The sequence below is a fragment of the Ruditapes philippinarum genome, unplaced genomic scaffold (genome assembly GCF_026571515.1).
Source record: "Ruditapes philippinarum isolate M1 unplaced genomic scaffold, ASM2657151v2 ctg4024_1_1_1_1, whole genome shotgun sequence".
Taxonomy (NCBI): Eukaryota; Metazoa; Mollusca; class Bivalvia; order Venerida; family Veneridae; genus Ruditapes; species Ruditapes philippinarum.
In genome coordinates this window covers 48,458-66,407 of record NW_026853092.1, presented here as the reverse complement: position 1 = coordinate 66,407, position 17,950 = coordinate 48,458, and the positions used below count along the sequence as shown (strand labels likewise).

General features: G+C 31.2%; 1 protein-coding gene across 2 annotated transcripts in view; it reads right to left on the bottom strand.

Annotated features, from left to right (window-relative positions):
• Positions 1–929: 929 nt before the first annotated feature.
• Positions 930–17,950, bottom strand: part of LOC132733728 (uncharacterized) — a 39,853-nt gene continuing 22,832 nt past the window's right edge. Inside the window, exons 5-6 of one of the 2 annotated variants that reach the window (XM_060720407.1) lie at positions 17,671–17,848; positions 930–1,179 (exon numbers count right to left, since the gene is read on the bottom strand). In XM_060720407.1, coding sequence (XP_060576390.1) covers positions 1,118–1,179; positions 17,671–17,848 — 240 coding nt within the window. In that variant the 3' untranslated portion in view covers positions 930–1,117. The remainder of the gene's footprint in view (positions 1,180–17,670; positions 17,849–17,950) is intronic. The other variant, XM_060720420.1, reaches the window with a different exon arrangement.

Below are 17,950 nucleotides of genomic sequence, written 5' to 3'. Positions count from 1 at the left end.
AAGTCCCAGATTTACATTGAAATTATATATATAATTTGATTGCAATAAACAATATATACTTATGCAAGCCTCCAACCACAATATTTCAAAAAAAACAACAAATTTTTAAACTTAATTCAGAAAAAGTGGTGCCATTTGCACCAAAAAATCTCCGTTGCGTAATTTAGTCATACCATTTCAAAAGTTAAATGAGCAGCAAATTTTCGGTACACAGTTCACTCGGTCATATAATAGTGCATGGTGATATTGTAGCTATAATGTTTACTGTTACTATTTCTAGAACATTAATTCAGAAAACAATTATCGAATTATACAGTTTAAAAACGGAGTGAACCATTGCTCGTAGTGTAAGTAACGTAAATGATATTTTCCGATTTTTCCTTGTACCGATTTGTTCACTTCGATGTTTATTTTTCGTTTAAGTTAAGTCGTATTTAATTTGAAGTGGAGCATGCGCATAACAATTTTTGTAGACTGGTTCTAATGATTTAAGGCTTAAAATGCAATACATTAGCTTCATTTTGATACGCAAAAATGGATGCCGCCAGCAATTATACTCAACACTGTGGAGAGGTCTGATGACCTTTCCAGTAACATGATTTTTTTTTTCAAAACAGCTTATATTAAGATTTTTTGAAATACATGATATGTATTTGTGCTAGGGTTGACAAATATACAATTTATTTGGATTTTAAGGCGTTTGGAGCTCCACATCACAGTGTCTGTGCATTATCCTTATATTGTCAATATGTGACAACATCAAGTATTGCAATAAATAATGGGATAAGAACAGAAACAACACATGCTACGTTGTTTCCCTTTTCTAATTGTTGCTTTGGTAACACTTGTCATAAAAGTTTATTCTAGACTGTTTTCTTAAACAACATTCTTATTAAGCATCATTCGAAATGACAATTGAACTCAGAACATTGATTTCGCAACCTAAACTTTATTTATTTCTGAACATGAATAAATAAATCAATTAAATAAACAGAGCATATAACTGAATGAATAAGAAATGAACAAACTGAGACATTGAATGAGAATTCATATGTCTGAAATAAATATCCATTTCAGAACAGGAATAAACCGTCTAATGGTCATGTGACCATCTGCTTCATAACAGGAGGACCAGCAGCAGGGCAACAATAAGTCTACCAGACATTTGTGTGAACAATCCTGAAAAATAAATTAAAAACATAAGATATAACCCTAATTCTGCTGACAATGTGTGATTTACGAGTACCTGTCTTACAATAAAGTAATAGTTTGGTCCTTTAACCTGAGAGAATCAAACATATGTCCATATTATCCTCTGCCATCAGTATAAAATGGGGCATGTCTGTATGTTCATGTATCTTGACCACATTTTATACTGTTGGTAGCTAAATTTATGTATCTATATTGAAATCCCAGAATTATTATATGAACTGTTTTCAATTCAAAATTACGTAATATGACAAGTAAAGGGTTAGGGGGCATCTCAGCATAAAAATTGCTAGCACTAAGCAGATAGCAGTAAAGAGACTGAAGTGCATTTAGACTCATTGGAAGCTTTTACACAACAGTATTTGATACATTGATCACGAAATGAAACAAACTGATACTAACTTGAATATAGCATTTGCAACTTTAAGTGCACTTGTCATGAAAATGTTAGTGTTATCTTTTTGTAATATTCTTAGTATAGAAATCAAAACGTAAAAAAACCCTTCAATCCGATTCAATCTTATTTAAAAATGATCACACACACATATATTACTCATGAATATGACTTAAATTTCTATATTTTACAATTAAGAACACTATTTTAGAGCTGAGCACTAATATTTTATTGCATATATAAATATAAATCAATTCATTTACATTAACAAAATTACACAATATACAAAAGGGTTGGGCCAAAAGTTTTTACAACATTATCGTGGGCCCTTCCCTGTAAATGATTAACAGTAAAGAAAGTTATACATTAAAGTAAATATGCATTAAGTAACAATACATTTTCATTTTAAGATGAAAAGATTGAAGAGGGAAGAAAGAAAACAAGAAAAGAAATGTTGCTGTATCAGTTGTGTGTCGACACTACCACCAACCAATCCCCATCATCAATTGTTAAGCAGATACCCATTTGTTTTAATGAGCAAAAATAACCTAAAGTACTTGTTATAGTTAATTACCATAAAAAACAATGTAGTAACGTTTATGTAAACCTCTTTGTTTCTTTGATATACAAGTATGGTTTGATATGATCTTTTATTGGTGTTTTTGTAGTACACTGCGTATAAAAGTTGCTCAAATCTTTCATTTAATCCTATTTGCTGATAATAGGAGGGTAAAGTACAAGAATCGTTCAGATAATTCTACATGCAAACCACTTTGTATGTAAAAAGACAGATATCTTACCCATCATATTTCATCGAGACCGAATTTCATTAAATATTCACATACTCGTATATCTATTGTTGAAATTACCAAAATGGGATATTCGAAACAATTTTGTGAAAAATAAATATTGTAAATGGACTGTTTTCTAAAACAAATTGATTTCTATAATAAATTAAATAACACGTTTTAAGCCATTTTATAGTTGAAAATGTATTTAAGAAATCGGATTTATTGCCAAAAACAAAGCTTCACTTTTACTGGTGCTTATTTTAATCCATTACTTAATACAAGAAAAGCATTGATGCAAAGCATCAAAGGGCGTCCAAGCAAGAAATGCAGCAGGTGAAGATGAACTAGTAGACATATGATGACAAGATATTCTTATAATCTTTACAATGGTTAATTGGTTTTTACCAGAATTGTATATCACTTATGAATGAACGGACGAATTATGAACTTTCATTGGCATGCTATAGATTAGAATATTACTTGTTATTTCTTTATGATCGTGATTATTAATAGCAACAAATATACATGTATACAATCATTTATAATCCATATGTGTAACGCATGACAACATCACACTTGTGTAATTATCCCTTATTATGTTATTGATATTAGCGAAGAACCCCTCTTAAGGTATCTGTTCCCACTAAGTAAAAATATGACACTGGTTATATTACCATGTTGATCATGTTGAGCATAATTGTTTGTTATACAATAATTGTAATATCTATTTTAATAAAATTTTTTACAGATTTTATGAATATTGTTTTCTTTTCTTTTTTGTGTTTTATGTTCTATTTTGATACTGAGTTTTTTACGTTTACTACTATTACATTTTTTTTAATTAAAATTGTAAAATAAATTTAAGAATTCAATTGTCATACTGACCGACGATTATAAGTCAAAACTTAACTGGAAAAAGTCAGTAAATTATGGTTAATCTTTCAATATATAATATTGTTCATTCTTAAACCATGTACATTTGTATTTTTATTTTTTCTAATTTTTTATCAATCAATTGAATAATTCATAACTTTGAATAATTCCTCGGCATCTTTACTAAACACGAATAACAAATTAAATAAAATGTTTCAAAGTTGATAGTATATTAAAAATGTACCTTTTTTCCTCAATTATTGTACATATCTATTGTTTTTATCTCATATAGATAAAATGAAACATGCTATTGTTGTTGTTGTTGGTTTTTTTTTTCGAATTGTATGTTTATGTATAATAATAATCAATAAATTTGAGAGTTGATCTGTGTTTATTTATTATTGTAACCAAACTAAGTGACAAACATACATTTTATAAAAACAAGCAATTATCATGTATGTATGAAGTTTGAAGTAGATACATTCAGAAAAAGAAGTTATTAAAAAAGTTATTAAAAAAACAATGTTTTTTTTCATGAAAATTTTAAGTTCAAGGGAGGTAATTCTGATAAATTTTGTGTTAGAGTTGTAAACCTTGTCACATATGATGTGGTTGATGACAAGCAACTTATATTTAAAGTTTGAAGAAAATACCTTAAGAAATAAAGAACTTATAGAGAAAAAACTAAAAAAACTAGAATCAGAAATCTTGAAATTCAGTCTATTTGTTGCCATAGCAACCAGAATTTTCAACATAGGAAGATAAAAAAGGATGTGCATAATTTCCATACTGCCATCTACCCATATGTCAAGTTTCATAAACATATTTTCAGTACTTTTTGTGTTATCACTGGATCCAGGTTATGTGTAAAATTTGCCATATTTTCAGTCTATTTGTTGCCATAGCAACCAGAATTTTCAACATAGGAAGAAAAGAAAAAGACGTGCATAATCTCCATGCTGCCATCTATCCATATATCAAGTTTCATAAAAATATTTTCAGTACTTTTTGCGTTATCGCGGGATCCAGGTTATGTGTAAAATTTGCCATATTTTCAGTCTATTTGTTGCCATAGCAACCAGAATTTTCAACATAGGAAGAAAAGAAAAAGACGTGCATAATCTCCATACTGCCATCTATCCATATATCAAGTTTCATTAAAGGTACTCCACTGAGGTACGGCCGAATGTCACAAAAAAGTAAAATTTCACGAACCGATATTTTTTTGTTACCTGCGAGTTAGGGACATTCAAACAGAATCAGTGATACATTGATATGTGTTCTTTAGATTGGCAAGTCGTTTGAAATACATATTTTCTCCAATTTTGTGGGAAAAGCGTTTAAACACCTTTCAGTTTGCAAATCTGAATAAAAACAACGGTCATGTGATGATTCTCGGGATGACTAAAAAGCGAAACGGAGAATTTTTGTGTGTATCGGCAGCAACGAAAGTGCGAAACCGGAATATACCAACAATCCATAAATTTAAAAGCAAATAATGGGTTTGTTTGTTAAATTTCTTGTTGTTCACATATGTTCATGTGAGAAAAATCTTTCAAAAGCAATTTCAATATATTTAAAGCATTACATTGTTGTAATCATGTTTTTTCCTCCATTACAATGATGAATTTAGCTAAACGTACGGAGTTCGAAACTGACATACACAAATTTTACAAATATTCTATGTTAATTTGAGAGCTTTCGTGTAATTATTAAATATTATGTATTAACTTTGTAATGGTTAAAATATCATGATATCTAGGCTAAGAAAATTTTACTTTGTCAATCAGTGTAATGGGTCCTATTTCAAAGGTCACTTTGGTTTATCTGACACCCGTTCAGGAAAAAAACTTCGTAATACTTTTATACAACGAACATGAATTTGAGTATTGTAAGCATAAAAAATCACACGCACACACAGAATGTTATTCCAGAATTTTCTCTTTAACTCTGATCAAAGCACTGAAAGCACTGGCTAAATAGAGAATGAATCCGGCCTCATTATAGGACATTTAGGCTTCAACTTTATTAGATAATATTCCTAATGTATGTCTAGTGCACATAATTAAAATTCTTTAAGAAAAAATCGATCTCCTTTGCTAGATAGATCTGAAATTTAATATTTATCATTTTACATACATACTTGCATATTTATCCGCATTGGATGTAAACTTTGTTGATGAAAAGATTACTATGTTTTTGATCTAGACATTCAAAACTATAGGTAATTGATACCTGTTTCATGCACATGGTAAACATTATCAAGAAGGTCGGAAAAGAGTTACAATCTGGCTCTATTAATATTATCATTATCATTATTAATTTAGCAGATATCCTGATAATTTTTTTCTTATTGGAAGGCTTCCGTACTAGTGATGGGTCAATTGAGCTGTGCTTTAATGTTACCAATATATTGAAAGCTTCCCGGTGGAAACGAAATTGAGAGCGTTATAAGAGTAAAAAAGGAAAACTGGAATAAAGACAACCAAGGCGACGGCAACGTTCACATGACGCAGCCCCCGACATAGTCAAGCTTCTACAGCAGGGTTATTGCCGTGACTAGTGAAATAAACTTAAAACTGATTATATAGTTGTTGTTTTTTAAATCCTAACTTTCTTTCAAATTAAACGAAACAAACAAAATCATGATACAGCAAGACAAATGTGAAGGGCAGGTAAGTAAAAGTAACTTTAAGAATTCAGTAAGATATTATTAACCTCACCTCATACAACAACCATTGCTTAAACTATGTTTTATAATACTTCCAACTCCTAGACGGTAAAGGGCAATGCATATATAAACCATTGTTTTTACTCCTTATAGCCTGTTTATCATGGCATACTCATTGTTAATAGTTTTTGTAAATGTTTTGGTAAAAAAAAGTCGGGTTCATTTCCCGACTATTTTGAAAACACGAGTGACTGGTTTCAAAAACTACAATGGCTAAATATTGATCGGATGCATTTCATTGCATAAATAAGTTAGGGAGAGAACGCTGCTTTTCTTTCTTTATAGCACGAAAACCTTTACTTTTCTCTACTTTTGTCTCTTCTTTCTTCCTGTTTTTCATTTTTGTTGTTTATTCTTTTTATTTACCACTTGAAAGCCTGAAATTAATGTTTTCATTGATAATTTAGCTGTGGTCCTGTTTTGCTTGGTCGTGTGGGTGTTGTATATATTGAATGTTACCATTCCTTTTTGTATTTCTGATCGAAGATAAGGAAATACAAAGCTAACATTCAATCTCTGACACAGCGGTTTCACGACAAAACTAACAACAAACAGTTCTTAAAACACCTGAAAACTACCGATTTAAAAGAAAGAAATATTTTCATTTTGTTAGAAGTATCCAACAAATTACAACGCATTCAAAGTTTAAAAGTAGCTTTGGCTTATAGAATTGTCAATGAATGCACATTCACAAATTACGCGGATGAATATCATTTTAATCAATGAAAATGCTATTTTAAGCGATGTCGAGAGCTTATTTCACAAATAAAATCTGACTGTCGAGTAGTGGAATATATACATGTCGGACTGTTTTGGCGAGAAAATTTTTGTTAAATTATTTACATCAATGTTAAAGAACAGGTTTATCTTGAACAAAAAACCTCGAAATTAACCCGAAATGCAGTGAAAAATCTAAATTTAGTATTACTTGAATTTATTCAGGCATTGTTCGTATATCTTCTCCGTGGTGCAAGGTAACGCGCTCGTTTAGTGTGTCTGGGGTTCAAATCCAATTCAAGGCAATTATTTTTTATAAAGTTTCTTTGTTAAGGAAATAGCCACGATATGCAAGAATAAAGTGTGGCTGTCATAAAAATGAACATAAATGATTTTTGATGCAACTCTAGTCATGCAAAATGTTTCAAACTCTGGTACCAAGCAAGAAGAATCATAGTACATAAAAATAAACTTATACAGGAAAATAATACAGTTGTACAGTGCGATTTATATTGCAAAGATCAGAAAATACCACAGAGCTTGCAGCCTTTTGATTTATCTTGTTTTTCGTATGTATTTCTGGAGATTAAATGGGTGGTTCTCGTAATACTTTAAGATTCATAAGATTGTGTATTAAAAGCCTTTGTAAATTGTTTCGGAAATACTGGATATCGTTTTGAAAATTTTAGAGCTACTTAAGTATATTAAACACGTGAACGAAAAATTTCACAGTAACAGGAATTAAAATTAATTCCTAAGTATTTCGATTATAGTGATTATACCGTAATCAAACGTTAAAGGTCTCCTAAAAAATGTTCTTTGGAATTAAAAAATAAGTGTAAGCACTAGAACATAAACCACCAGATTGCTTGCAAAATCTTTATCGGCAGGATAAATTGGTTCACAAAACATGATTTTTCACAGTCAAGATCAAATGAACAGACTGTCATTTTCTTCCTGTTACCGAATGATACGAACAGACTGTCATTTTCTTCCTGTTACCGAAAAAAACACACCAGGAAGATTTCAAGTAGAGGACACGTCACTGACAGAATGTTCTTAATATTTGAATAGAAAAGAATTTGCTAAAGCCAATTTATGAAAGAGAAATCGGGGATGCTACTTATTAAATTATTTGCCTATAAAAGAGGATCTATAATACTCGTTTAGATTATTTTCAAAAACAAAAGTCTCAAAAAGCAAAGGTTAGCTGATATTAAGATGTAAACCGCGACAGATAAAATTAATTTTGCTGTGAAACTGGAGTGAAAATGTGATAGTTTATCCGTTTTTCTTCAGTGCCTTCAGCACTTTGATCTTATCTGTAGTACAAGTAAACTATATCGTTTTCACCAAAAAATCATTAAATTCTAAACAAGTTTCTAATAGAATCATAAACATTTATTGTATCATAGTTTGAAGACTTTTCTGTTGAAAACGTGTCAGAGTTAAATCGAATTCATATACATGCACAGTGCGTAACTGGAGTGCAGGTAATAAATACCAACACTCCAGAGCATGCCCATTGATGTATTCATTCTTTTTTTTTGAGGGGGGGGGGGGGGGGTGCTTTTATGGAATAACGATAGAAATGCCACATTCAGAAGCTAGTTCATAGGTTTTTTTTTCTGGGGTTTCATATTGTTACAATAGGAAACGTGCATTTAATTTTGCCTATGGTATGAATATGATGTAATTGTGTGTGGAACGTGTATGTACGATCCTATCAAGATAGCCTACGAAACGTCACTCATTACATACACAGATGCCCGTTTGTGCCAGAAACAATTTTGCAAAGGGGGTACCTGAGTTCTTTCTCCACCAGTAAAACTGAAGAGTCGCCAAATGACCTACACAGTTTTGTGTGACGTAACCCCCACTCCATCCCAAATACAAACAATCAAATCAAATGAGACATGTCATTAACTGTATTTGATTTAAATACGTTATAGATAGCGTTAAATACTTTTATTAGTGTGATAACACTGTGCTCGTTTTAGTATAAATATCACCGATGCATTATGTTTGCCTTAGAATATTGAAATTGAAACTGAAATGTCAATGAAAATAATTGTACATGTATATAATATCTTTCCGTTTTGTCTAGAAAATGACCGCTTCGCTGGCGTCTGATTTTTCAAGACAACGAAATTGCTACCTTGATTATCTTTTATACAGTTTTTCTTCGTTATACTCAAGTTATATAAACATGATAGGTTAGAGAGTTGAGAAAAAATCAATAGACTTTTTTACCCCCGTTTACTCTGTTGTTCCAAAAATGTCTGTTGCGTATTTTAGTTATACCCGATGAATTGTGGGTAACTTCTGTACATGTCTGGGAAAACCAACCTTCATTTTTGCATCAAAAGCTAATGTGAATATGCATTTTCTAGCATAATTGTTGTTAGAGGGTTGGTTAAAGTGTAAGTTATTGTTATTTTAGTCATAATATTGTGATTTGTGGGGAAATTTGTATACATTTTTTTTGGACACCAAATTACCCGTCAGACCTCAGTGTAGCCCCTTTAAAATATTTTCAGTACTTTTTGCGTTATCGCGGGATCCAGTTTTGTGGACGGACGGACTGACGGACGGACAGACGGACGGAGGGTAAACCTAAAGTCCCCTCCGGTAAACCGGTAGGGGACTAAAAAGCTTATTTATCTGTAAAATATTTGTTCTGTTCTGTAACGATATCAAACATCTACCCCCAAAACCGGGAGAGACCGGACAATAAACGTGTGATACTATTAGCTGGTCACTAGTAAATCCCGGTCAAAATAGACCGGGAGAGACCGGGAATTACCAATAGGAGTACATCCCTCTATAAATAGATTTTCGGAATGTTTAGGTCATCAACTCATCATTCTATTTACAGCTTTCGGATACATGTACAACAATAACATACCATAATAACCCACTGTGTAGTACAAAATGATAAATAAAAAACCCCGAAGAGCGCTATTTATTGACGCCTGTACGGAAAAGGTTATTTCATTTGAAAATGTTTGCATTGCGAAATTCTCCAGTTCGCTATTCATTGTACATATCGCGACATTTCATTTTTAATTAATAATCAAGCACCCTCATACCGATCGGAATGATCGGCTTTTATTATGACCGACTAAAAGGCTCGAGAAGTTGCTGTCGCCTTATCACAAAATCTGATTTCATTCCATAAGGGGCGCCGCGCTTCGGTGCGGACGCCAGTAAACGTCTTTTCACGCCTTTTTACCACCCACCCCTTTTGAGGCCTCAAATAGTCTTATTTAGACCCCAAACACTTGTTTTCGCTTAAGAAATGGTGTTTAGGCGTCATCGCTTATCAAATAGATACATCAAGGGGTGCCTGATGGAGGATGTGCCCCTTCTGCTTGGGGGTTTGAAGGGGTAAGCAGACACCCTCATCTCCAAAAAGTTTTGGACTTGTGAGAGGCTAAAAATGGCCTTAGGTCGATCTTAAGATAACGTATGAACAGAAAAGGGCTGAAAAGCCTTTGACTCTATCTCAATCCATTGAGAAGAAGCAGCACTTGGAAATCTTTTGATGGAACAATCAACGCAAAATACTGATTTTTGGCAATTTTGAGATGCACCCTCGTTGCTATGGTAACACGAATTTGCCGTAACAAACGCAATCGTTTTAGCGTAGGTGCCTCTCTTTTATTGTCATGCAATGTGTGCTATGCATTTTAATTAACAAATCATAACATCTAAAGTGTGATGATAATTTAAATTATTGTAATTCAATTGCTGTAAACTTATTATTATTTCAATTTTTACATTTAAAATTATACAAGCATAATAACTTTATGCATGTTATAAGACTTTATGAATTATTTCTAATATTTTCATATGACTTTTATTGTTGATGTTTGGTTTTCTTGCATATAATGATCTTTAAATGTTATTTTGACTCGTTCCAATTTGTCTATGAATAAAAAGTAACATTATACTAAAATTATTATTAATCCTTGCATTAAATTACATAAATAAAATAACATCTACTTGAAAACGCCGTTATGCTTATGTGTTTATAAGACTCATATCACACACAAATCAAAGGGTAAAACAAGACTATTTCAAATTGAGTATGTGATTCATGCATATTTTGTCAGTCCTAAAGTTAGTAAAATACATACAGTCATGTGTTTCATTTGTGTCAAGGAATTTGATCATTTAAAACTTTTGAATAAATGTATGACTTATTTTATTATATTAAAGCAAGCAAAGAATTTGATGAGGAAAAATGCAATGAAATTGTTCATTTTATTTTACAGATTAAAGAAGAAAGAAAAAGTGATTTTACATTCAAAACATCAATAAGACGTATACTGGATATTAATATAAACGGCGTTAAATAAGGAGTTACCATAAAATACTGATAAAAAATATAATGTTTGTTTAGACAAGGGATGCATCGAAACAACCGCATGACGAAGAAGACATCATTCATAAACGTTTAACATTGACGTTACTGAAGTGATTTTGGTATTTTCAATTTATCATGTTTCAACTTTCTTTGTTTTCTTCTTTTTTTTTTAAAGGATCAAACTTATTATTTTATTTCGCTACAATACAATTCCGGAAAATGTATGAATATTATGTTTTGTCTGTGCTTTGAGTTTTGTGTAGTATGATATTGCGCAATATTATATAATAATTAATAATTATGGATTTCTGAGACATATTGTGCCATAAACTTCTGGTTTTTCATAATCTTTGATATTTAAACTTAAAACCACGTCATGCCTCAAAAATGCTGTTAGTTTCATTTCTCAAACACTTTTATGTGTGGTATCTTGTTACAGTTTCTTAAAGAAAGTACTCACTCATTTTCTATATAGAACAATTTTGCGATTGACGTAATTATTGTGAATTAGTTTTCGTATGGAAGTCAAAATACTACTTTGTTTACATTTTGCTACCTTTACGACACATTACTGCACATCCAACGATACTTTCCTCGTCCGTTTAACATCTAAAATGCTCTAATGCTTTATGATGTTAACATTATTGAACACATGTTTGACATATCTAAAGATTTCAAAAATTATGGATTTCTGAAACATACTGTGCCATTAACCTTTTAAAAATTTTGATACTAGCGTTTAACATCCGATATCTTTCTTTCATACACATCTTTTTCTCAACATGTTTCAATGTTCAAATTGATTTTTATTTTTGATTTTGATTTTCGATAATCTGTTAGAAAATTAGATATGAGATCAGAATTCTATGCATAAATTTTATGGCGAGTTAAATGTTTAAAGCAACAACAACAAAAAAATAAAAGAAAATAAACAAAGAAAAAATACACAAACAACATGGTGAAAAACGATCCGATAAAACATATCATTGAAAATTCTTTAGAATATATTTAGGACTATAGTTGTAATATAAATAACAAAGCAGTCTGGTTTAAAACAGCCGAGCATTTTTAAGATACTTTTGTTTTTAGATGAAAATTACAGTTTCATTTCCAGTTATGTATTCATATTGACTCTTTTGATTGTATTTATTTAAATTTAACTTGTGTGGCATAATAGTTATCATAAAGTAAACGTTATTATAAGAAAGGTATTTTTATTATATTATTTTAAAACCTCATTTATTCTTTTCAATGAAATACCTGAAGATAGTGTAGAACTTCTCATGAATTGTGTATCTAATCAACTAAAAGTTTAACTTTCATTATTTCTGCATAATGCGATTGGACTATAGACGCCTTGTTGAATTTAAGGTCAATTTCAGGTCACTCACGTTTTATTTAGTGGAGACAGAAAGCTGTTTTCTGATAAGCCTCCAGAACAAGTTTAAAAAGAAGTTATTTCACATTAATTATACTTAAATTGTTAAAATAAGCAGTTGTTTTTAACAGAATATATCTAACATGTTTCAGATATTTGTGAATTATTTGATGTTTTTGTCTGTTGGTTTATTTGGGGTTTGTTTTATGTAAAAATTAAGGCTATTACTTAATAATGGTAAATAAAATAGCTAACGGTTAAAAGTACATTTGTAATGAAATATTAAAAATGAAAAATGCTTGCATTATTTAGGTCAGTGTATTTATTGACTACTAGCACAATGATTAATGTGAAATCGACTGTCAGTAAAATGGACATTATTTTACAATTAGAGATTGTACGGTTAGCCTAGAATGATAGCTTATAAGATTTGCAACTTCTTTGAGTAAAGATATTTTAGAACATTGAATTGGCACTTTTGCAACATGCATGAATAGCAAACAATTATCTGTTAAACGTCCGAAAAATTATGAATATTATTTCAAAATTATTAACAGCTGAAGATGTGTCATATTACCATAAAAATCTTTTGAAATAAAATTTTGGTTGAATGAGCTTTGTATTGTTATATAATCATGATATTTACTCAGCATTAAAACAATAGATTTTCATGACACCAATCAATTACATCATTGCATATATAAATAATATTGATAAACCGCATTTTTATAACAATTTTAACCATTTAATGTTTTTATCACATTTCAATCACTTTATATTAAATCAATAATTTATGTATTTTTATTTATTTATTTTTAAATTAATAAATTAATCAATTATTTTTTTCTTTTTATTTAATTATTGTTTTATTATAATTAATTAATTGTCTTTTATTTATATAGTTATTTATGTATTTACTTATATGTACTTATCTATTCATCCCTTTATTAATTTGTTTATTTATTAATAATAAAAAAATAAAAGTAAAAAGTAAAAATCTCCCTATCATTAAATGGTTTAATGCTATCCATGTATTTTACGAGTAATTAAATTTCATGTTCATTTTGTTTAAAGTTAGAAAGCAAAGGTGCTTATCTTTCACCTATTTGCCACTTTTCTATGCCAATACTGAAGTAATGGGTAATTTGGAAACACATCCCTGTAAATAAAACAGTTATATTGTTAAAGCGCAATATGTTATCTGATATCTTCTTTAAGACTTCTAAGCATAGTAGTAAAATGAGAAAAATAATTAATGTCAGTTTTCTTAGAGTATAATTTTATACTAAAGATAACTTACATTAACTTGTTTGTTCTCATTTTAATATCATCCGGGCAAATAAACAATCTTCTTTTTAAATGAGAAATATAAGTTGATGTCAGTAAGTTATATGAACTGTGAAATTTTTATTATTATTATTATTATTATCATTATTATTATTATTTGTTTATTATTATTTTTTTTCATTATTATTATTATTTGTTTATTATTATTTTTTTTCATCTATCACAATCAATATTAATATATTTTTTGCGCTAGTTTTTTTTTTTACTAAAAAAGGTGATAATTAATGTAAATAATGATTAAATTGTAGTTAAATGAATAAGTTTTTTGTATAAATAGATGGTTGATCTGACAATAATATGCTACTACTAGCTTAAAAAAGATATAATATTGATATCAGTTTTAGATAGCTTTTAACTTTTTTTCTTATTTTTGTTGTTTATTTACTACATATTTTCACTATTACAATATGATGTATGATGGAAAATGTTAAATAAAGTAACGAATTGTCCCCCCAAAAAAACAACAAATGTTTGCGTTATTTAACTAGAACTGCCACTATCATGGCGTGAATAGCCCCGCATACCACTTTGTCAGAATCAACAGTGGCAATTTAGAGCTCAAGGACAACCTCTCTGCCAAATCTGAGGTTACTAAGCCAGTGCATTGCTATGTTATGTATTCTACATGCTTCAAATGTGAAAATGTCAAAATCAATACATTGCGGACAGGACATTCTTTAGCAATTGAGAAGAAAAGTTTTTTTTGTCAAGGTCCCTGTGACTTTGACCTTTGACCCAGTGACCTCAAAATCAATAGGGGTCACCTTATAGTCATGATCAACATCCATGCCAAATATGAAGACTGTGGGTCAAAGGAATCTTAAGTTAATGGGTGGACAAACTTTTTGAAGTCAAAGTCCCTATGACCTTGACCTTTGATCCAGTGACCCCAAAATCAAAAGGGGTCATCTACTAATCATGATCAACATCCATGCCAAATATGAAGACTGTGGGTCAAAGGAATCTAAAGTAATTGGGCAGACAAACTTTTTGAAGTTAAAGTCCCTGTGACCTTGACCTTTGACCTGGTGACCTCAAAATCAATAGGGGTCATCTACTAATCATGACTAACCTCCATGCCAAATATGAAGACTGTGGGTCAAAGGAATCTTAAGTTATAGGGCGGACAAGCTTTTTGAAGTCAAGGCCCCTGTGACATTGACCTTTGACCTCAAAGTCAAAAGGGGTCATCTACTTATCATGACTAGCCTCCATGCCAAATATGAAGACTGTGGGTCAAAGGAATCTTAAGTTATTGGGTGGACAAGCTTTTTGAAGTCAAGGCCCCTGTGACCTTGACCTTTGACCTGGTGACCTCAAAGTCAAAAGGGGTCATCTACTTATCATGACTAGCCTCCATGCCAAAATATGAAGACTGTGGGTCAAAGGAATCTTAAGTTATTGGGCGGACAAGCTTTTTGAAGTCAAGGCCCCTGTGACCTTGACCTTTGACTTGGTGACCTCAAAGTCAATAGAGGTCATCTACTAATCATGACTTACCTCCATGCCAAATATGAAGACTGTGGGTCAAAGGAATCTTAAGTTATTGGGCAGACAAGCTTTTTGAAGTCAAGGCTCCTGTGACCTTGACCTTTGACCTGGTGACCTCAAAATCAATAGGCGGTCATCTACTAATCATGACTTACCTCCATGCCAAATATGAAGACTGTGGGTCAAAGGAATCTTAAGTTATTGGGCGGACAAGCTTTTTGACGTCAAAGCCCCTGTGACCTTGACCTTTGACCTGGTGACCTCAAAATCAATAGGGGTCATCTACTACTCATGACTAACCTCCATGCCAAATATGACGACTGTAAGTCAAAGGAATCTTACGTTATTGGGCGAACAAGCTTTTTGAAGTCAAGGCCCCTGTGACCTTGACCTTTGACCTAGTGACCTCAAAATCAATAGGGGTCATCTACTAATCATGACTAACCTCCATGCCAAATATGAAGACTTAGGGTCAAAGGAATCTTAAGTTATTGGGCTGGGCGGACAAGAAAAAACCGACGGACGGCCGGACAGCCGGACGGACAAGCTGATTCCAGTATACCCCCCTTACAACTTTGTTGTGCGGGGTATAATTAACCTGTATTTTGTCATTGATTATATTATCTTCATTAAAACGGGTGTAAACCATATATCATGAAAACATAGATCATACATAGCCCCTGTCAGCCAACACACACTCTCTCTCTCTCCCTCTCTCTCTCTCTCTGCATGTAATTTTGTTGCTGAAAAAGTGCCTCTGGGTCGACCCCCGGAAAAAAGACATCTGGAATTTCCTTTTTTATTCTGGAACGAATTTATAGTGAAGAAAATAAATGATTTAAAGTCTTACTGATGTTTGACTAAATTGCACATTAATAAGTAAAATTTCTCACTTTTATATATTTAAATTAAGATAGAAACACACAGAACAAACATTATATCCCTTTTCAATGTAACCTGTGACATCATTTTCTAATGTTGATCGGATTTAATTGAAGGTTTTGTTGATTTCTTTCTGTAGACTGAATAAAAAAATCAGACCGATTTAGATTTTAATTCTGATGAAATAACTGATTGACCTTTTCTTAAACATTATACCAGATTGCTCACAAGAGTATTACAGCTACATATTGCAATATAAACAAACCATGGTTAAACGATGAATGTAAGTAAGCGGTAAGTAAATAGAAAGCTTCTTTTGAAAAATTCGGGCATTGTCCAACATCCAAAAACCTTAAAATCATGAATTATTTAGAGCCAAAGCTAGTAGACAATACGCCAATCTAAGCGCAATTCGTGCAAGTCATATGTTTCATATATAAATGCAAATATCCCTATAAGGAATGTATGGGATGCAGTTTGATAGAAATGCTTTGAATAAAAAAAAATATAAAATATCCCACTGTTCAATTTAAAAGTAATAATCATTATGGTTAGATGCAAAAACTCTAAAGATAATGAAGGAAGCATTAGTAAAAACATTTGCAAAAAAATAATAATATACAAATGCGTTTCTACAGCATTATTTTCCCAAAGTAACAGGAGATCAAATGACAAAATGCACAATGCTCTCTTTTCTTTAAAATTCGATCAAGACATCAAAAGATACAGCAGCAGAATTTCAAACATTGTGTTAAATATTATTAAGTGACAATATGTTACATTGTATTCTGATGAATATACGTATAAATGAGAGAACCTGGCGTTAACAGTAGAAAGTGTCATTAAATCGACGTTGATAGTCTATGGATCACTTTTTAAAGAAGTCTTCAGTGATCACAGTATAAATCATTGTTCTTATATTGATTATAAGTTATTAAAATTAAACTTTTAAACTTCATTTTATTCAGTCATGACTCATCAGGTGAAATCCGAAAAATCTAAAAATTAAATGCAGAACCATAAAAATACTATACTGGCGGCTATATTTACTACAATATCTTATTTAAAATATTATGTGCAACTCTTCAAAGATTTTTTGTTTGTTTAAAACACATAAGAATAACATATAATCTAGATATTGCATTATTTTGCAAAAACATTGTAAATTTAACGAAGGCTATATCAAAATTTAGGATGAATTTTGAATTTTAGGCGCCATTTTGATGGCTGGGGTCTCGATCCAAAACAGCTAGACAGACATTAAACTAGGATAATCCAAAGTCGTTTGCTTGTGGAATTAATAGAAGAAATGTATGTACTTTGACTCTAACTATAAAATGGCATCATAGTGCAAAGCAAGTAATTTTAGTAATGTGAGTGAAGTTGACCAATGAATCTGCATAAAGTCAGCTTTTCTAGTGGGCTCTTTGAATTTGAATTTTTCTAACACAAGCTCAACAAAAAATAAAAACTAACTTATCTTACCTATTGCTGAGCTATCACCATTGTCCTTTCTTACTACTTCTTCTAAAGCTTCTTCCCCGCCAGTGGCTTGACCTTCCAGATATTGTTTCTGCTCCTCAGTCATCGCTGCTTTCTGGTCATCTGTTACAGATGTTGCTTGGTCATCTGTGAATGATTTTATTTGATCATTCGTCATCTCCTGAAATTTTGTTATTTTTTTTTAATATTAGCACCTGGTCTGACTGATACAATAAATGAATATTATACACAGGAAGCAGTCTTATGGCATGAATATGTGTTT